The sequence below is a fragment of the Carassius auratus genome, chromosome 6 (genome assembly GCF_003368295.1).
Source record: "Carassius auratus strain Wakin chromosome 6, ASM336829v1, whole genome shotgun sequence".
NCBI lineage: Eukaryota > Metazoa > Chordata > Actinopteri > Cypriniformes > Cyprinidae > Carassius > Carassius auratus.
In genome coordinates, this window is record NC_039248.1 from 23,811,788 (window position 1) to 23,827,178 (window position 15,391).

General features: G+C 35.5%; 1 protein-coding gene across 1 annotated transcript in view; it reads left to right on the forward strand.

The window, feature by feature from the left end:
- Positions 1–7,415: 7,415 nt before the first annotated feature.
- Positions 7,416–15,391, forward strand: part of LOC113102210 (immunoglobulin superfamily member 8-like) — an 11,143-nt gene continuing 3,167 nt past the window's right edge. Inside the window, exons 1-5 of the mRNA XM_026265777.1 lie at positions 7,416–7,736; positions 10,373–10,753; positions 11,303–11,755; positions 13,466–13,876; positions 15,090–15,391. The exon at positions 15,090–15,391 is cut by the window's right edge and continues 100 nt beyond it. Coding sequence (XP_026121562.1) covers positions 7,697–7,736; positions 10,373–10,753; positions 11,303–11,755; positions 13,466–13,876; positions 15,090–15,391 — 1,587 coding nt within the window. The 5' untranslated portion in view covers positions 7,416–7,696. The remainder of the gene's footprint in view (positions 7,737–10,372; positions 10,754–11,302; positions 11,756–13,465; positions 13,877–15,089) is intronic.

The following is a 15,391-nucleotide window of genomic DNA, read 5'->3' on the forward strand; positions in this document are numbered from 1 at the left end:
CTCAAACATTAAAAAAAAGAGAATTTATTTTTTTAAATGTTCGTAAAATAGTTTTTACTTTTTCATTCATTTTAAACTTTAGAAACAGTATTTTTGAAAACATTTTAACAACATTGACACACACTGTATAAAAGCATCTGCCTAAAATGTAGTTGAAAAAACTTCACAAAATACTGTACATCAAAAAATATACATATTTTTCTGTGCAAACATTTTTTGTAATAGAATTGTTGTACAAAAATGTGCATGCATGTTGATGATCCTTAATGAGAAAAAAATCACAAAATATCAAGAATAAATTCATACATCATCCATTATTTCTGACAAACAAACAAAAAACATAACCTTAAATGGATTCAGTATAAAATCACACTTTAAATATGTGATAATTTCAATATAAAAAAATATATATATATATATATAAGATAACTGACAAAATGCATATATAAGATATATAATATATAAGAAATATATACATATATATACATATATAATATATAAGATAACTGACATAAAATGCATCATAAATATATTTTTTTGGTAGTTTCTATGCAGCTGCCATTAAGCATGAAATTAATAATAACATCAGAATTATTTTATGCACATGCCATGAGTGTCAAAACTTTGCATGCCTGCCCATAATCCACACAATAATACACATAATACACAAAACATCAAAAATAAAATCATAGGTTAACCAGTATTTTCAACAACTCAAAAAAACAGGCAAACAGACCCAAAAGGGTTAAAACTAGTGCTGTCAAAAAAATAATCGCATCCAAAATAACTGTTTTTGTTTTTACATAATATATGTGTGTAAACTGTGTTTATTTATTATGCATATATAAAAACACACGATTGCATGTTTTAAAAACAAAACTGCTATGTTTATATTTTAATATATATATATATATATATATATATATATATATATGCTTTATGTGTGTGTTTTTATGTATGCATAATAAATAAACAGTACACATACATATATTATGTAAACAAAAACTTTTATTTTGCATGCAATTAATCATTTGACAGCACAAAGAAAAACAGAAGTGTGTTTGCATGCATGTGCAGCTGAAAGATTGAATGATTCATTGTGCGGTCTTTCTGATTGTTTGGTAGTGGATGAATGCAGTTACAGTGGTCGTCACTCATCTACAGGCCTGTGTTTCCCTCAGGATGCCCTCGGGCAGATTTCCACAGGTGTGCGCAGGTGAGCGCCTCATTGTTTTAGGGCTCTCGAGACGCCTCGGACTCTGCTGCATCCAACAATGGCAGCAAAACAAATCATGAAGGAGAAGAAGAGAGAAACCGGGGAACCGAAAACAAGAATCCGAGGTCGGGGAAGGTCAGATGGAAAACCGATTAAAAACAAGGAAAGAGAGCATTGAGTTTGGCAACACAAATGAAGATTGATCATCATTAGCTCATTTAAATTAACTGCGTTGGCAAGGTCCTGGTGAACAGAAGCACTTTACAGGCTCCAGTCTGTGACTGAACTCACTGCTGCCCTCAAATGTATCAAACGCACCACTAAACGAACCAATTCTGTTTATAGGAACTGTGGGCAGGCTGTGGCAGACTCCATGCCCCTGTAAAAAGATAATATGTTCCCTATTAAATGTCCTTTGGATGACAAATTGCTTCCAGAAAAAAGAAAAGAAATGGAAGTTAGGGAAATGAGCTGTGACATTTTAAAATAGACATTCCTTGAGTTTATGATTCTAGATGTTTTTACTCTCATCTATTTCACTGTGTAAACCTGCGAAAGCCGTTTTTTCAACATTTATTTTGAAGCTTTTGCTTTTTCAAAGAGCAAATAAATGCAAAACGAAGAACTACTGTGATAAATAAAACATTAAAAAAAAAAAAACTTTGAGGGGCTACAGAAGCTTGTTTCTGTCACAGAATAAATCATAAAAAAAAAAGTTTTGACTTTGACCAAAATGCGACCATTGACACATTGTATAAAAGTTGAGTGTCTTTAATATGCATGCATGTTGATGATCCTAAATGAGAAAAAAATCACTAAATAAAATCATACATCATACATTATTTGTGACAAACAAACAAAAAACATAACTTTAATTGCTACTTTTTGACTCACAGTTCAGACTTCTTCTTACAGTTTTAAGTTTATATCTCAGAATTTTTTAACAATTCTAAAAAAAAGTCTGAATTGTGATTTAAAAAAAAAAAAACTCGTAATAGTAAGAAATGTGAGAAAAAAGCCTCAGTTACTTTTATTTTTTATTATATAGCAGAAACAAAAAACAGAATTGCAAGAAAAGTCAGTACTCAGAAAAGTTTACATATTATATATATTTTATAGAGTTAATATCTGAGAATTAAAAAAAAAATCTCACAATTCTAAGAAATGAAATTCTAAATCATGAGAAAAATATATAAAGAAATATGAAATATATAAAGTTGTTTTTATCTTTTTCATTTTTTATTCCATGGAGGAAATAGGCTTCGGAACAAATGTATACAAGATAAATTATTATTGTATGGACTGCAAACTTGCAAACATTCATTCAGGCAAATATAAACTAAAACAGTTATAGGATTTGAATTACTACTATAAATAATAATGAAAACTAGAAAAAATGTGTCCCACTACTGTGAGCCATTTAATACATTAGGCACAGCATTAATTATATTGTTGTTTGCTACAGTATATCCAGTATAACTGTCATGTTCTAAAGCCCTAAAATAACACATGGTCAGTTATGTACCCTTGCAGTCTCAGCTTTTAATCTCAACATCATTTATAAAACAGTTTGGCAACATTATAATTGTACAAACAGTTTTTAAACGCAGCATTGGGTTGCTTTTCGAATGCAGCCCCAAAGTATTAGAAGAAAACTTTTGAAAACCGCATAAACAAATGTTCAGAGAAATTAAAATTTGATAGGAAAATAGCTTTAGAGTGGGCGAGAGAGCAAGAGAGAGAGCGAGAGAAGTGGAAGGATGTTGAAGTGAGTGATTTGGGTTGGCAGGGTTCTGGTGGAGGAGTGTGGTGGTTCTGAAGTCCTCCAGAAAGAGGCGCCAGTGTGTCCAGCAGAAGCCCTGACCATGAGCCACTTCTCCCTCGTCTCCCACCAGAGTCACGGCCACAACACTCCCCTCAACTCACCCGAGGGCCGCTGCCACCGCATGCTTCTTTAATATCCAGCAGAAATTTAAATATCCTTGTGGGTTCGCACACACACACACACTCACACTCAAGTGTTCGCCATCATGCACGCTGATGCATAACCCAATACACACATGCATGCACACTAAAACACAACTACTTGGCATCATGCACGCTGTTGCACGCACACACAAGCATGCGAACTTTGCATGCATTTGCACGCACTCACCACCCAAAATAAATACATAAACTGAAATCATCTCATTCTCTCATTTAATGCCAAGAGTGGTTAGAGACACATTTTAACATGATGTTACAGCACATAATGGGAGGATGAAAAATGCTTGACGCTGCACAAACCGGTTTGGTTTCTAATAGCAAGACTGACTTTAAACAACTGCAACGCTTGACCTAGAGCTGCGTTACGCCGGGCGGAAGTGTGTTTATTTGAGCGCCGGTAACTTAAAGCAAACTTTTACTGCAAAAATATACAAGGATAGCAGTGGAGATGTTCTTCTGTTAAACGCTTCTAGTTCAGCAATCAAAACCTCAGGCGTAACCCTTGACCGGCCTGGACAGACTTTTGGAGAACTTATTTTTTGTGTTTTAATATATATAAAGCATTTAAATTATGCAAATGGTTAAATTAAAGTGATGAGTATAATAAAAAAAAAACTACAGAAAATGCCATTGCTTTTAAATGTATTAAAAAATAAAAAATACTGTAGTTTTGTTTTAAATTATTTATAAATAGCTTGAACGACTGATTAATGTAACTGAAAAAGCGTAGGGTTTTTTTTAACCATGGATCCATTGAGTCTTGTACATACAGGAAGATACGTGAAACATAAAGAACGTTTTAATGTTTAGTATTATGAAGTCTTAATGAAAACCACTATTTATTAAAACTGAAGTTGGCTGAGAGATATGCTTTGTCTTTTATACTAATTTAGTTTGTGAACTTAAACTCAAACAACGCTGAAAAAACTTGGTTTAGAAGCAATTTTTTATCAGAAATCACAAGAAAATTTCACAATTGCAAAGAAACGACACGTAACACATTGAAATGGTATAGTATCTTTTTTTTATTTTTCAACTTTGGAAAAAAATATAAACTTTTTTTACAATGTAGAACTATTAAAAACATTTTTACTTTGTTACTTTTACATTGTTAAATAAATAAACATTAACTGAAATAAAATGTAATTAAAATATAACTTATTTCACAGCAAGTTATCAATCCAACGTTTTTGCTCAGTTTAACGTGAAATAGTAACATAACATATTAAAATTTATAAAATAAAAAAATGTTGCGAAAGACAATTAAAAGACAAAAACAACAAAATTACTTGAACTACAATTCAAACGAAAACTAGTTTAAATATAATCATACACAGTGCTGTGGAAAGTTACTTTTAAAATGTATTTATGTATTACAATATTGCATCACTCCTTAAAAAAAGTAACTAAATACGTTACTTAGTTACTTTTTATGGAAAGTAATGCATTACGTTAGTTTTGAGTTACTTTTGCATTACTTTTTAAATATGAAGCGGGCTTGTTTTAAAAAAAAAAAGTTATTTCCCACCAAAAAGTGTAATGAATAAACCTCAGGCTGAAGGAAAAGTAAATTCACGTCTGTAGAAGAAAGTTCAACGCTCTTCAACAATAAAAAAAAAAAAACTATGAAGCACAATTATTAGATTATCTAAAGTCATTTTTTATTATTATGGTTGAACTGGATCATCAAAAGTCACAAGCAAGGATGTTTGTTAATAAAACGGGATTAGATACATTTGTGTTATTCAACATATTTAATGATTGCAGGTTTGCGTCCTATTCTGAGTATGCATTTCACTGTTTTAATTAATTTGGATGAATACTAAATCTGTTTTTTGTTAATGCACATTCACATTTAGTCTAGAACTAAATCATGTTCACACAGCACACATTACTTCCGATTTCTCTCAATATGGCAACAGGAGGCTTGTCAGTCAATAAATGGGAAACAAAAGTAACTGGCATTACTTTTTTGAAAAAATACTTCCGATATTTTCTTGTAAATTAAAAAGTAATGCTTTACTTTACTAGTTACTTGAAAAAATACTCTGATTACGTAACTTGCGTAACTTTTAATGCGTTATCCCCAAACACTGATCATAAAACGGTACATAGTATATCAGTGGTACTAAAATAACACTATAGGCCGGTGAAATAGTCGAGTTCAATCCAGTCTAAAATAATGTTTCGTTTCTTCTTTAAGAATAAGTTTGGTCTCTTGAGTTCATGTAGCATGATGCACGTCCAGATGCATGTATGAAGGGGTGACGTGTTGTTGAGGGACGAACTGAAATTAACGTGCGGCTCGTCCTGCAGTTAGTGTGAGCCCATAATGACGCTGATCATTACAGATGAGAATTCCCTTCAACAGCTTGGGTTTGGATCCGGAACGCTCCACTCCATCTCTAGAGCCACCAACCGCCGCTGATGCCAAAAATAACACAGCAGCGCCACTCCAACCCGCGCTTCACCACAGAACGGCCCGCCGCAAGAGCCCGGATCAAAACACACACAAAAAAGGAAACACAGCATATTGGGGGAAGGAAAAAATTGTTCATATAACTTTACTCGACTTCTTATAAGATGCACAGAATCTGCTGATGATTTTGGCTCCTGGCAAAGCCACAAAATCGAATCTACAGACGGGGCCAAGGCTGCTGTGTGTGTGTGTGTGTGTGTGTGTGTTGTGAACTCAATGGAGATTTGATGAAATAAATTGCCTGCAGTGGTGGTTCATAGTAAAGTCATTCAGCAATGCCAATTACATTAATAATTCAGACGGCAGTGAATAGCTCATCAAATGCTCAGATTAAAGCTTGATAAATGAGACGGTATGGCACTGCAACAGCCAAAGATTATACATAGAAATATTGGAACATTTTTCTGCACATTTTATGACTTCTTGCTGATTTGGGATTCATTGTAGGGATTGTGTTTAATTAAATGTTTTACCCTGTAAATATTTGATTAGGCAGAGAATATGTTTATTTCTATGTGTGTACCAAGTTGTTGTGAGATTAAAATAATGGCCAATGATAAAAATATAGTTTAGCAGTCATTTGAAATAAGAGCAGGTTGAGATTAAATACAATGCTGCCCCATTGAGGAGACATATGAGAGCTGCACATAAAGAATGAAAGAAACTACTTTAAACAAAAATGCATACCTAAAATAAACAATTGAAATATATAATGTGCATATACTGAAAAAAATCTGATTTATACATCTTGGGAGTTGTTGTGATTGGATAAGATTTAGCAAATGTTTTTGCTGAGGGCTTTTAGCGCGTTGCTATGCAGTTGTTGAGCTGTTCTGATTGGTTTATGCGCGTTGCTATACGGTTGTTGACCTGTTCTGATTGGTTTTCGTGCGTGATATACGGTTGTTGAGGTATTTTGATTGGTTTACGGGCGTTGCTATACGGTTGCTTACGTGTTCTGATTGGTTGATGCTTACCCAACATAAGTTTCTATGATGTGGCTAGGATGGTTGTTGTTAGTATATAGATATATAAACAGTACATATATATGATTATTACGCCTTTTCCATCGGTGCAAAGTGAAAATTGTAAGTCTGAACAAACTCATCTTTTAGTTTAATATTTGTTAAAATAATTAACACTAATTATTAATAATTTATCAGCTTTATGTGCGTTCATTAGGCTATTCACACATTAGTTTTTAGTCAAAACGTTTCCTCAACTAAACATAACCCGCTAATTTAATAAGACTAAGCAGTTACTAAAGCAAACTTTTTTCTGTTAACTTTTTGTCAGCAAATTACTGTTTCTCCAATAGATGGAGCGAAAGATGCGTTTATCAAAAGTGACTGAACAAATACGTGTAAAATGTAAAAAAGTTTCTCAGTCTTATTATTTATGTGTAAATTATTGATTTGATTTTAAGGGTCAACAAAACTGCATTGACATAATTATTTAATATTTATAATATTCCCCGAGAATATTAAGTGGAGGACGGATACAAGAAATATATGTTAAATACAAGTATACTTAGTAAATAAACAACTGTGAATAAATAGTATTTAATAATGAATTATTTTCGCGATTGCTGAAGCACTGGTCTGAATTCAAACATCGATTTAAACGGACGTTAAAACGGATTCAACCACATTGTCCTCCCATTGGCTGAGTTCATCTGCGCTGCGTCACCTCATTGGACGGTGATCAACCGTTGAGCGTCCGTCTGTCGACCGCCTGATTTAGTGTACTCCCAAGGGGAAAAGGAGGCGTAAATTATCGATAACGAACGGAACACCGAACCGTTTGCGCAATTGCAGTGCTGGTTTATGACACGCGCTTTTTGGGACATTATACGCGGGAAAAAAGCAGCAGCTCTCGCGTATTTGTTTGTCTAGTCCGTCGTGAGTACATGAATGTTAGACTTCAGCACCGTCCCGAGGACAGCGCGCGCTAGCATGTGTTTTTACTATAGTAAAACGGTGTAAACGCCAGTGTGTCGCGGAGATCAGCGCGGAATGGCGTCGCGGTGGATCGCGTTCATCGCTTTACTGTGGGGTGAGTTCAACAGCCTCGTGTTTATTGTCCATCGGCTCCGTATAATCCCCGTCAAACCTACGATAACACCCAGCTAACTAATATTATGCTAGCATGTTTTTTTGGAGATGGTACAATAATACAAAATTCTAAAGCTATACCGCTTATATTAAAGTTTTAGGTTAATATTAAGCTGTAGTACGTATTTATAGTAGTATTTCTTGAAGTAGTATATAAATACAATTGGATAGCGATATGATAGTCATTCAAAGTTATATTGCAATGTTTTTAAATATGGAATAAAATACCATATTGTGTGTGTGTGTGTGTGTGTGTATGTATATATGTGTGTTTTATATATATATATATATATACACACGTTTCGCAGAGGCTTTTATCCAAAGTGACATGTATTTCATACAATATTTATTTTAATCGGTTCATGCATTAATTGGGAATCGAACCCGCAACCTTATTGTTGCAAGCGCCATACTCTACTAGATTATATTTTAAGGAAGTACCTTGGTGTATCATGTAAATACATTGTGCTTTGCCCGTTTGGTGCCGTATATATCAATTTACTTTGTGTGTACAATTCATCAATCCTGAGTCTAGTTTATTTTTACAACCAATATTTGAAAGATTAAAACTATGTTATGCTCCTTATTTTGATGTTTCATGTTGGCATTGTCACAGGAGCTTTATACAATCATGTATTATGTTATGCATTTGGTAGATGCTTCTATCCAAAGCCACTTATATCGCATTTATGATACACATTAACGTTTGACCAGTTCTCGCTTTGCTTTTCCTAGGAATCAAACCCATGACCTTTGGCTTTGCTAGTGTTTGAGCAACAGGAAAGCACAGTACCGTTATACAGTACAGCAATCTTTTCATTTCCACACAGTGTTATACTGACATCATAATGTACGCATAATCCGTGCTGGATTTCCACTGGCCTGCTGCTCCGGTTGCGCTTTAATTACGCATCTGATCCGCTTACAGCTTCTGTTCTCTGGTCATGATGTGTGTGTGGTCGCTTCCCATGAGTCACGGAAACTAGACTGTCCTGCCAGCCAGAGAACACGTACAGAAATGACCGTAGTTTCCACCAAAATACAGTCGTTATTTGTAAATCTGATCTCTTTTCAATAGCAATTGGATTTGGGGCTACATTGAGTACTATGGTATTTTGGGTCTAAACAGTTTAGACTGGTAAATATTTGTGTTTGGAAACCTGTCAACACCCGTCTTGTTTTTCAGGTTATGATAAATGTTGTGGTTTGGTTTGTGGGAGAAGTGAAGTCATGTCAACATGTAAACACTCAACCGCTTTACAGTGGTTTAGTTTATCAGATGTTGTTTACATATCTGCGTTCACAAACACCAGTTTGAGTCTGCTCAATAACTGTAGGAAGGATTTGCATTGGATTCAGAAGTTTACTACTTGATTCCTAGTGTATGTCAAACCCAAAGAGCTTTAACTTGATCAGAAAACCCCAGCAAAGTTAGATCATGTCAATCATTTCAAGGTCTTAGATGTCCATGTATCAGATGTAATGCAATAGCTTAATATGGTTTTGACTGTCTGGTTTATTTCTGGTTCCTAAAGCAGAACGAGGATGTATGCAAATAACCCTCAGAAAGGTCTGCGAAATGACACACCTTATGAAAACGATAGGTTCAGCTGTGAGCTCACAGGTTGTAACACATGGGCGTAGACTGGCAGAATGGGATTAGTGTTCATTACTCTGACCCTTTCATTCAGAGACGCATTACAGCATGCTCAAACAAAGAGTGGGCATGAATAAACAATACTTAAGCCCTGTCCTGGGAATATGGGGCGGGATGTGACGGTGCCCTCATTTAAGTGGGAATATTGTACAGTGTGCTAATTATTGATCTCATTCAGACAGCTACTTTGCATGTGTTGATTCCTTCAGTATAAAAAACTTTGTATAAAGTACCAATAAAACAACCAAATTTGAAGTGCTTTACACATATACCAGAAATAAAGCCACAACCAACATGACACGCCACATACATACCACTAAATATATATCAGTTCAGATTGAATTGTAGAAAATACATCTTTATATTAATTATAAAAATTGCAAATCTTATCATTTTTATAACAACCAACCATTCTGGCTTATTAATGATTTAATTTTCTAAAACAAGTTCCCGAGAGGAGATATGAAGAGAAATATCAGTATTTTTATTGTGTACTGTTTCCAATCAAGCTGTAATTTGGTGTAAGTATGCATAAAATGTCAAAATATTTTTGTAAGATTATATTTAGAATAAACCACATACTAAGTTGAAGATATGCAGTTTAGTTTCTAAAAGCGGCATAGGTGAAGAAACACCCGTACATGTACGTTATGAACAATCATTTTGTGTGTGTGTGTGTGTGTGGATAATTTTGTGTCTTCATATATTGAGATGCTTGAAAACACCACAAGCATCACATGTGCTTCAGTAGGTGTGAATTTCTTGTGCAATATTCCCATTTAAATGAGATGATTTGAGTTGGAAATATTGTGCACTGTGAGCTAATTGATCAACCTCATTTGGAAAACCACTTTGCATGTATATTGATCCCGTTGGTTAACTTTCAGACTGATTAACATTTGTACTGTTTGTGTGTTAAGAGTCCCAGTTCTGTGTTTGCCGTGAGGTCACTCTTCCCGCCGGGCCGCTGTATCGCGTCGCAGGTTTCTCGCTGTCCCTTCCCTGCACCGTTTCGGGATACGAAGGCCCGCGGACGCAGGATTTTGAGTGGTATCTGTACCGGGATGATGCTGGGGGTCGACAGATCGGTGTGGTGTCCACACGGGATGCAGGCTTTCCGTACGCACCGTTCCAAGGTCGCGTGGAGGTCGGCGAGGTTCGAGTCGAGAGGGATTCGGGCGACAAAGCCAGACTGATCATCCAGAGGCTGCATTCAGACGATCAGGGCCGCTACGAGTGTTACACGCCCAGCACTGACACACGCTTCCTAGGGAACTACAGCTCATCAGTGGTGGTCAAAGGTAGGTGGTGAATCAGAAACAAACGACAAAAACATTGAACGTTATTAATTGTGCATGAGGGAAATGAGTATTGGGGTTTCTACAGGTCTTAAAGGCATAGTTCACCCAAAAAATAATAATTCTGTTATTAAAAACCGTCATGTCTAGAGATGCACCAATTGCAATTTTTTTGCACGTTTTCCGATTTTTGTTAGTGATATGAACCGATAATTTTAGATATTTTCTAAGAGCTATAATTGGCAGCATATACAAAAAGAAAAATACTTTTTTTCAATCCAAAGTTTTATTTTCATAAAAAACACAAGTAAAAAGCCATAAAAAACAGCACAAATAAATGCAATAGACTAAAGAAAGCTATGAAACTAAGTTTTTCAGGTTAAGTATGTTTTTATTCAAGTAAGAAATACTACATAAATTATAGTAATCAAATGTAAATTTTTATTAAAAATTTAATTTCTGTGGACTTGAAAAAAATTAAATGCTTATAAAACATTTTCAGGTAATTTTCTTTATTAATGATTCTCATGAATTTGTTTTTTATTTCCGCAGTGATTCCCGACACGCTGCTTATAACACACTCTCGCATTCTGAGCGGCCAACCTGTTATCGAAGGCACGGAGCTTCAGCTGACGTGCGCCGCGTCCGTCCAATCGGATCAGCACACTCACGTGTCCATCACATTCGGCGTGCGCACCAGCAGGGGGGCGGAGTCTCAGGGACACAACCTGAGAGAGATCATTGCTGTCGACCGCGAGCTCCGTGTGATGCCGGGCCGCAGCGGCTCCTACGGGAAGAGATACGGAGACGGAGAGATCGCTGTGGAGAAGCGGAGAGGAGATGGAGGCCGGGATCAGTACGTGCTGAAGATGAGCGCTCTGGTACCCGAGGATTCTGGGTCGTATTTCTGTGAGGCTGCGCAGTGGATCAGAGATCCGGATGGCAAATGGGAACGCATCGCACAGAGGACCATGGAGCTCGGGAATCTCACCGTTCAACCGCTCGGTTAGAAACATTTACATTTAGGCATTTTATTCGGCGCTTTTTTTCCAAATGAGGACAAAAGAAGCCAACAAAAGAGCAATACATTTACATTTAGTCATTTAGCAAACTTATTAAAATGTATTTTATAAAATAATATGGACACGTAGCAAGTTTTTTTTTCATATAGTAAATAAAAAGAAAACAAGTCGATAAAATAAAAAAATAATAAAATAGAAAACATTAGTTTTAGAGCATCTCTCTTTTTTTATTTTTCGAAAAGAATAGAAAAATATTTGAGAACATTGGAAAATGATCCTGTTTTCAGGCAAGACAGCAATTTTTTTTTGAAAAAGTTAAATATTTTTTACCTTAATACTTGATTATTTTTATTTTAGTCGAACATTACTATTCAGTTAGTTTTAGTGATATTAATTAATTATTAGTTATATTAATATTTTATAAAAAAAAAATTTGGTAAATTTAATCAAAATAGTTATATTATCAATATACAAATATATGTATTAATAATGATATCAGTAATTATATCATTTATATATGCTATAGTTTTATTAATAAATATAAACAATTAATAAATACAAATAAAATTTCTATTGTAAAATAAAATACTAATACAATTTATTATTATGAAATATATTAATATATTAATTATTATTTAGGATTGCAAAGGGATGGAAAATATTGCGTATATTTCCAGAAACTTTCCAAAAAGTCCTGAAAGTTCGCAAAATTTTTGGAATGTTTCTGAAATTTGCTGGAAGTTTTCCATCTATTTTCAATATAATATTAAGTTAATGTTTTACTTTAAAATACAAATATTACTATAATTATTATTGTTATTATTTTATTGGCATATTGGTATATAATCACAAAATCTTGGCCAAAAATAAAAATTTTTAATTTTTATCAAACATGTTTTGTGTGTTTGTACTCAAACTAAATGATGGTGCAGCATCAATGAAATATATTAATATATTTATTATTATTTAGGATTGCAAAAGGATGAAAAATATCCAGTACATTTCCAAAAAGTTCAGAAAGTTTGCAAAATTTTAGGATTGTTTCTGAAATTTGCTGGAAATTTTTCACCGATTTGCAATATAATAGTATTATAATATTTTACTGTAAAATACAAATATTACTATTAATATTGTTGTTGTTATTTTATTGGCATATTGGTATATAATAAAACATTTTGGCCAAAAAAAAAGCTATAGTTTTATATTAATAAATATAAACAATTACTAAATACAAACAAAAAAAGTATTTCTATTGTAAAACAAAATACTAATAAAATTTACTAGTATGAAATATATTAATATATTTATTATTATTTAGGATTGCAAAGGGATGGAAAATATTGCGTATATTTCCAAAAACTTTGCAAAAAGTTTTCCAAATTGTTTCTGAAATTTGCTGGAAATTTCCAATATAATGTTTTACTTTAAAATACAAATACTAGTATTATTGTTGTTGTTGTTATTTTATTGGTATATAATCACAACATTTTGGCCAAAAAATTTTATCAAGCATGTTTTGTGTACTTGTACTCAAACTAAATTCAAGTGCATCATCAATGTTTACTGACCTATTGACCTGAGCAGTAGCATTAAGAAGTGTGGGATAGTCTCTATATAAAGCTCAGAGAGTGTGAGAGTGCTGCTCTAGTCATTATGAATGTAATAAGCAGTCTGTTGTTGCTGTGTCTCCCAGCGGACACACTGAGCATTCGCTCCGTCCCGGAGGGTGATGTCTCTCTGCGTCCCGGCGCTCCGCTCCATCTCCGCTGTCAGGTGTCCGGCGTGGGCTCTTGGAAGCGCTCGGCGCTGCTGGTGCAGTGGATGCGGCGCGGGCCGGCGGGGGGCGGAGAGGTGGAGGTGGTGCGTGTGGATCCTGACGGTGTGGTGGTGTGGGGTGATGATCTCAGCAGGGCTGGAGGAGGCAGCATGGAGAAGGAGGGCGACGGGAGCTTCTCTCTACACCTGTTCTCCGTTCACCCGTCTGACGCCGGACTCTACCGCTGCGCTGTGAGCGTCAACGCCGGGAGGAAGACTCCAGCGCCGGACAGTCCAGCCACGATCACACAGAGGTCAGACTGGGTCACTGTCAGCCTGAAGACTGAAGGTGCGTCAGGAACTGTCTATGCACGCTTTACGTTTATGAGTGCATAGAAATAGTGTCATAGTTAGTGCTGGCTGATATATTAAAGGGGAGATCAGAAACAAAATTCACCTTTGCATGGTGTTTGAACATAAATGTGTGTTGGCAATGAGTGTACACCACCACCCTATACAGTGGCATGCAAAAGTTTGTGAACCCCTTGCAGAAAATGTGAATAATTTTAACAAAATAAGAGAGATCATATTAAATGCATGTTATTTTTTGTTCAGTACTGTCCTGAGTAAGATATTGTACATAAAAGATGTTTACACTTAGACTACAACGCAAAAAAAAAAAACTTTTGGAATTTGAAGATCAAGGTAAATTGGACTTTGTGTTCTGGGAAACATACAAGTATCTTCTGATGGAAACAAAATAAGAAACATTTTGCCATCTTCGTGTTAATGCAATCCTACTCTTAATGCATCTTGTTTGCTTCTGGAGCATCAGTGAATGTACAATATCTTACTCAGGACAGAACTAAATTAAAAATAGCATGCATTTAGTACGATCTCTCTTATTTGGTTAAAATTATTAACATTTTCACAGATTCTGCAAGGGTTCCCAAAACTTTTGCATGCCACTATAATTATAAAAAAAAACACCCAGTCCTTTTTTCTTTTTCAAATCATAAGTAGGGATGAATTGATCCGAGACTCAATATCGGTATCGGTTCCGATATCGGTTAGACGAGACCGATAGCGTGTAATATTGTGTTATTGTTAAGCCCCACGAGCTCATAAAGTCAAAGTCCAAGTGTACTAAAGCCGTTCCATACTTTAATGTGAGGTACAGATAAATATTTACGTTTTATTCTTCTCTCTGCTGCGGCTGTATGTCATCCTCCATTCAAGAATCAAACTGAAACCTGTCAAGTTACCAACTTTTTGTTATGCGATATATTACCTTAGGAAAATTTGGCTCTAAGAAATATTATTGCAATTTTAAAGACGACTGAATATATATCTTCATAATGTAATCGCATAATAATGCATAGAAGGCCTACACACTTCCAAACACATTTTTAATTCTTAAGAATATTTAGATCGTAACGCGCAGCTAAACCGATGAGACTTTAATGTTTTAACACATGTGATCTCTTCTGGAAGCTCTTGCTGCTAAATTATCCACTAACCGAGTTTATAACCGGTTTTTTGATGCGTATGTGTCCGTACAGAGGTGCGTGTGTCTGCTAGCATTGATCTGCCGCGGCGTCCGCTCCTGAAGCGCGGCAGCACCGTCACGCTGCTCTGTAACGTCTCTGTGGACTCCAGCGGAGCGTCACGCGTCGAGGTGCAGTGGCTCCAGACGCCGTCTCTCTCTGAGGACCGCGGAGTCCTGCTCCTAGCGACTCTGAGCTACGACGGTCTGACGCGCATCTACAGCAACGGCAGCGAGCTGAGCGTGGACCGTGTGTCCGCCGGCTGCTTCAGGATGAGGATCTTCTCGGCCGCTGAGGAGGATCAGGGACACTATCAG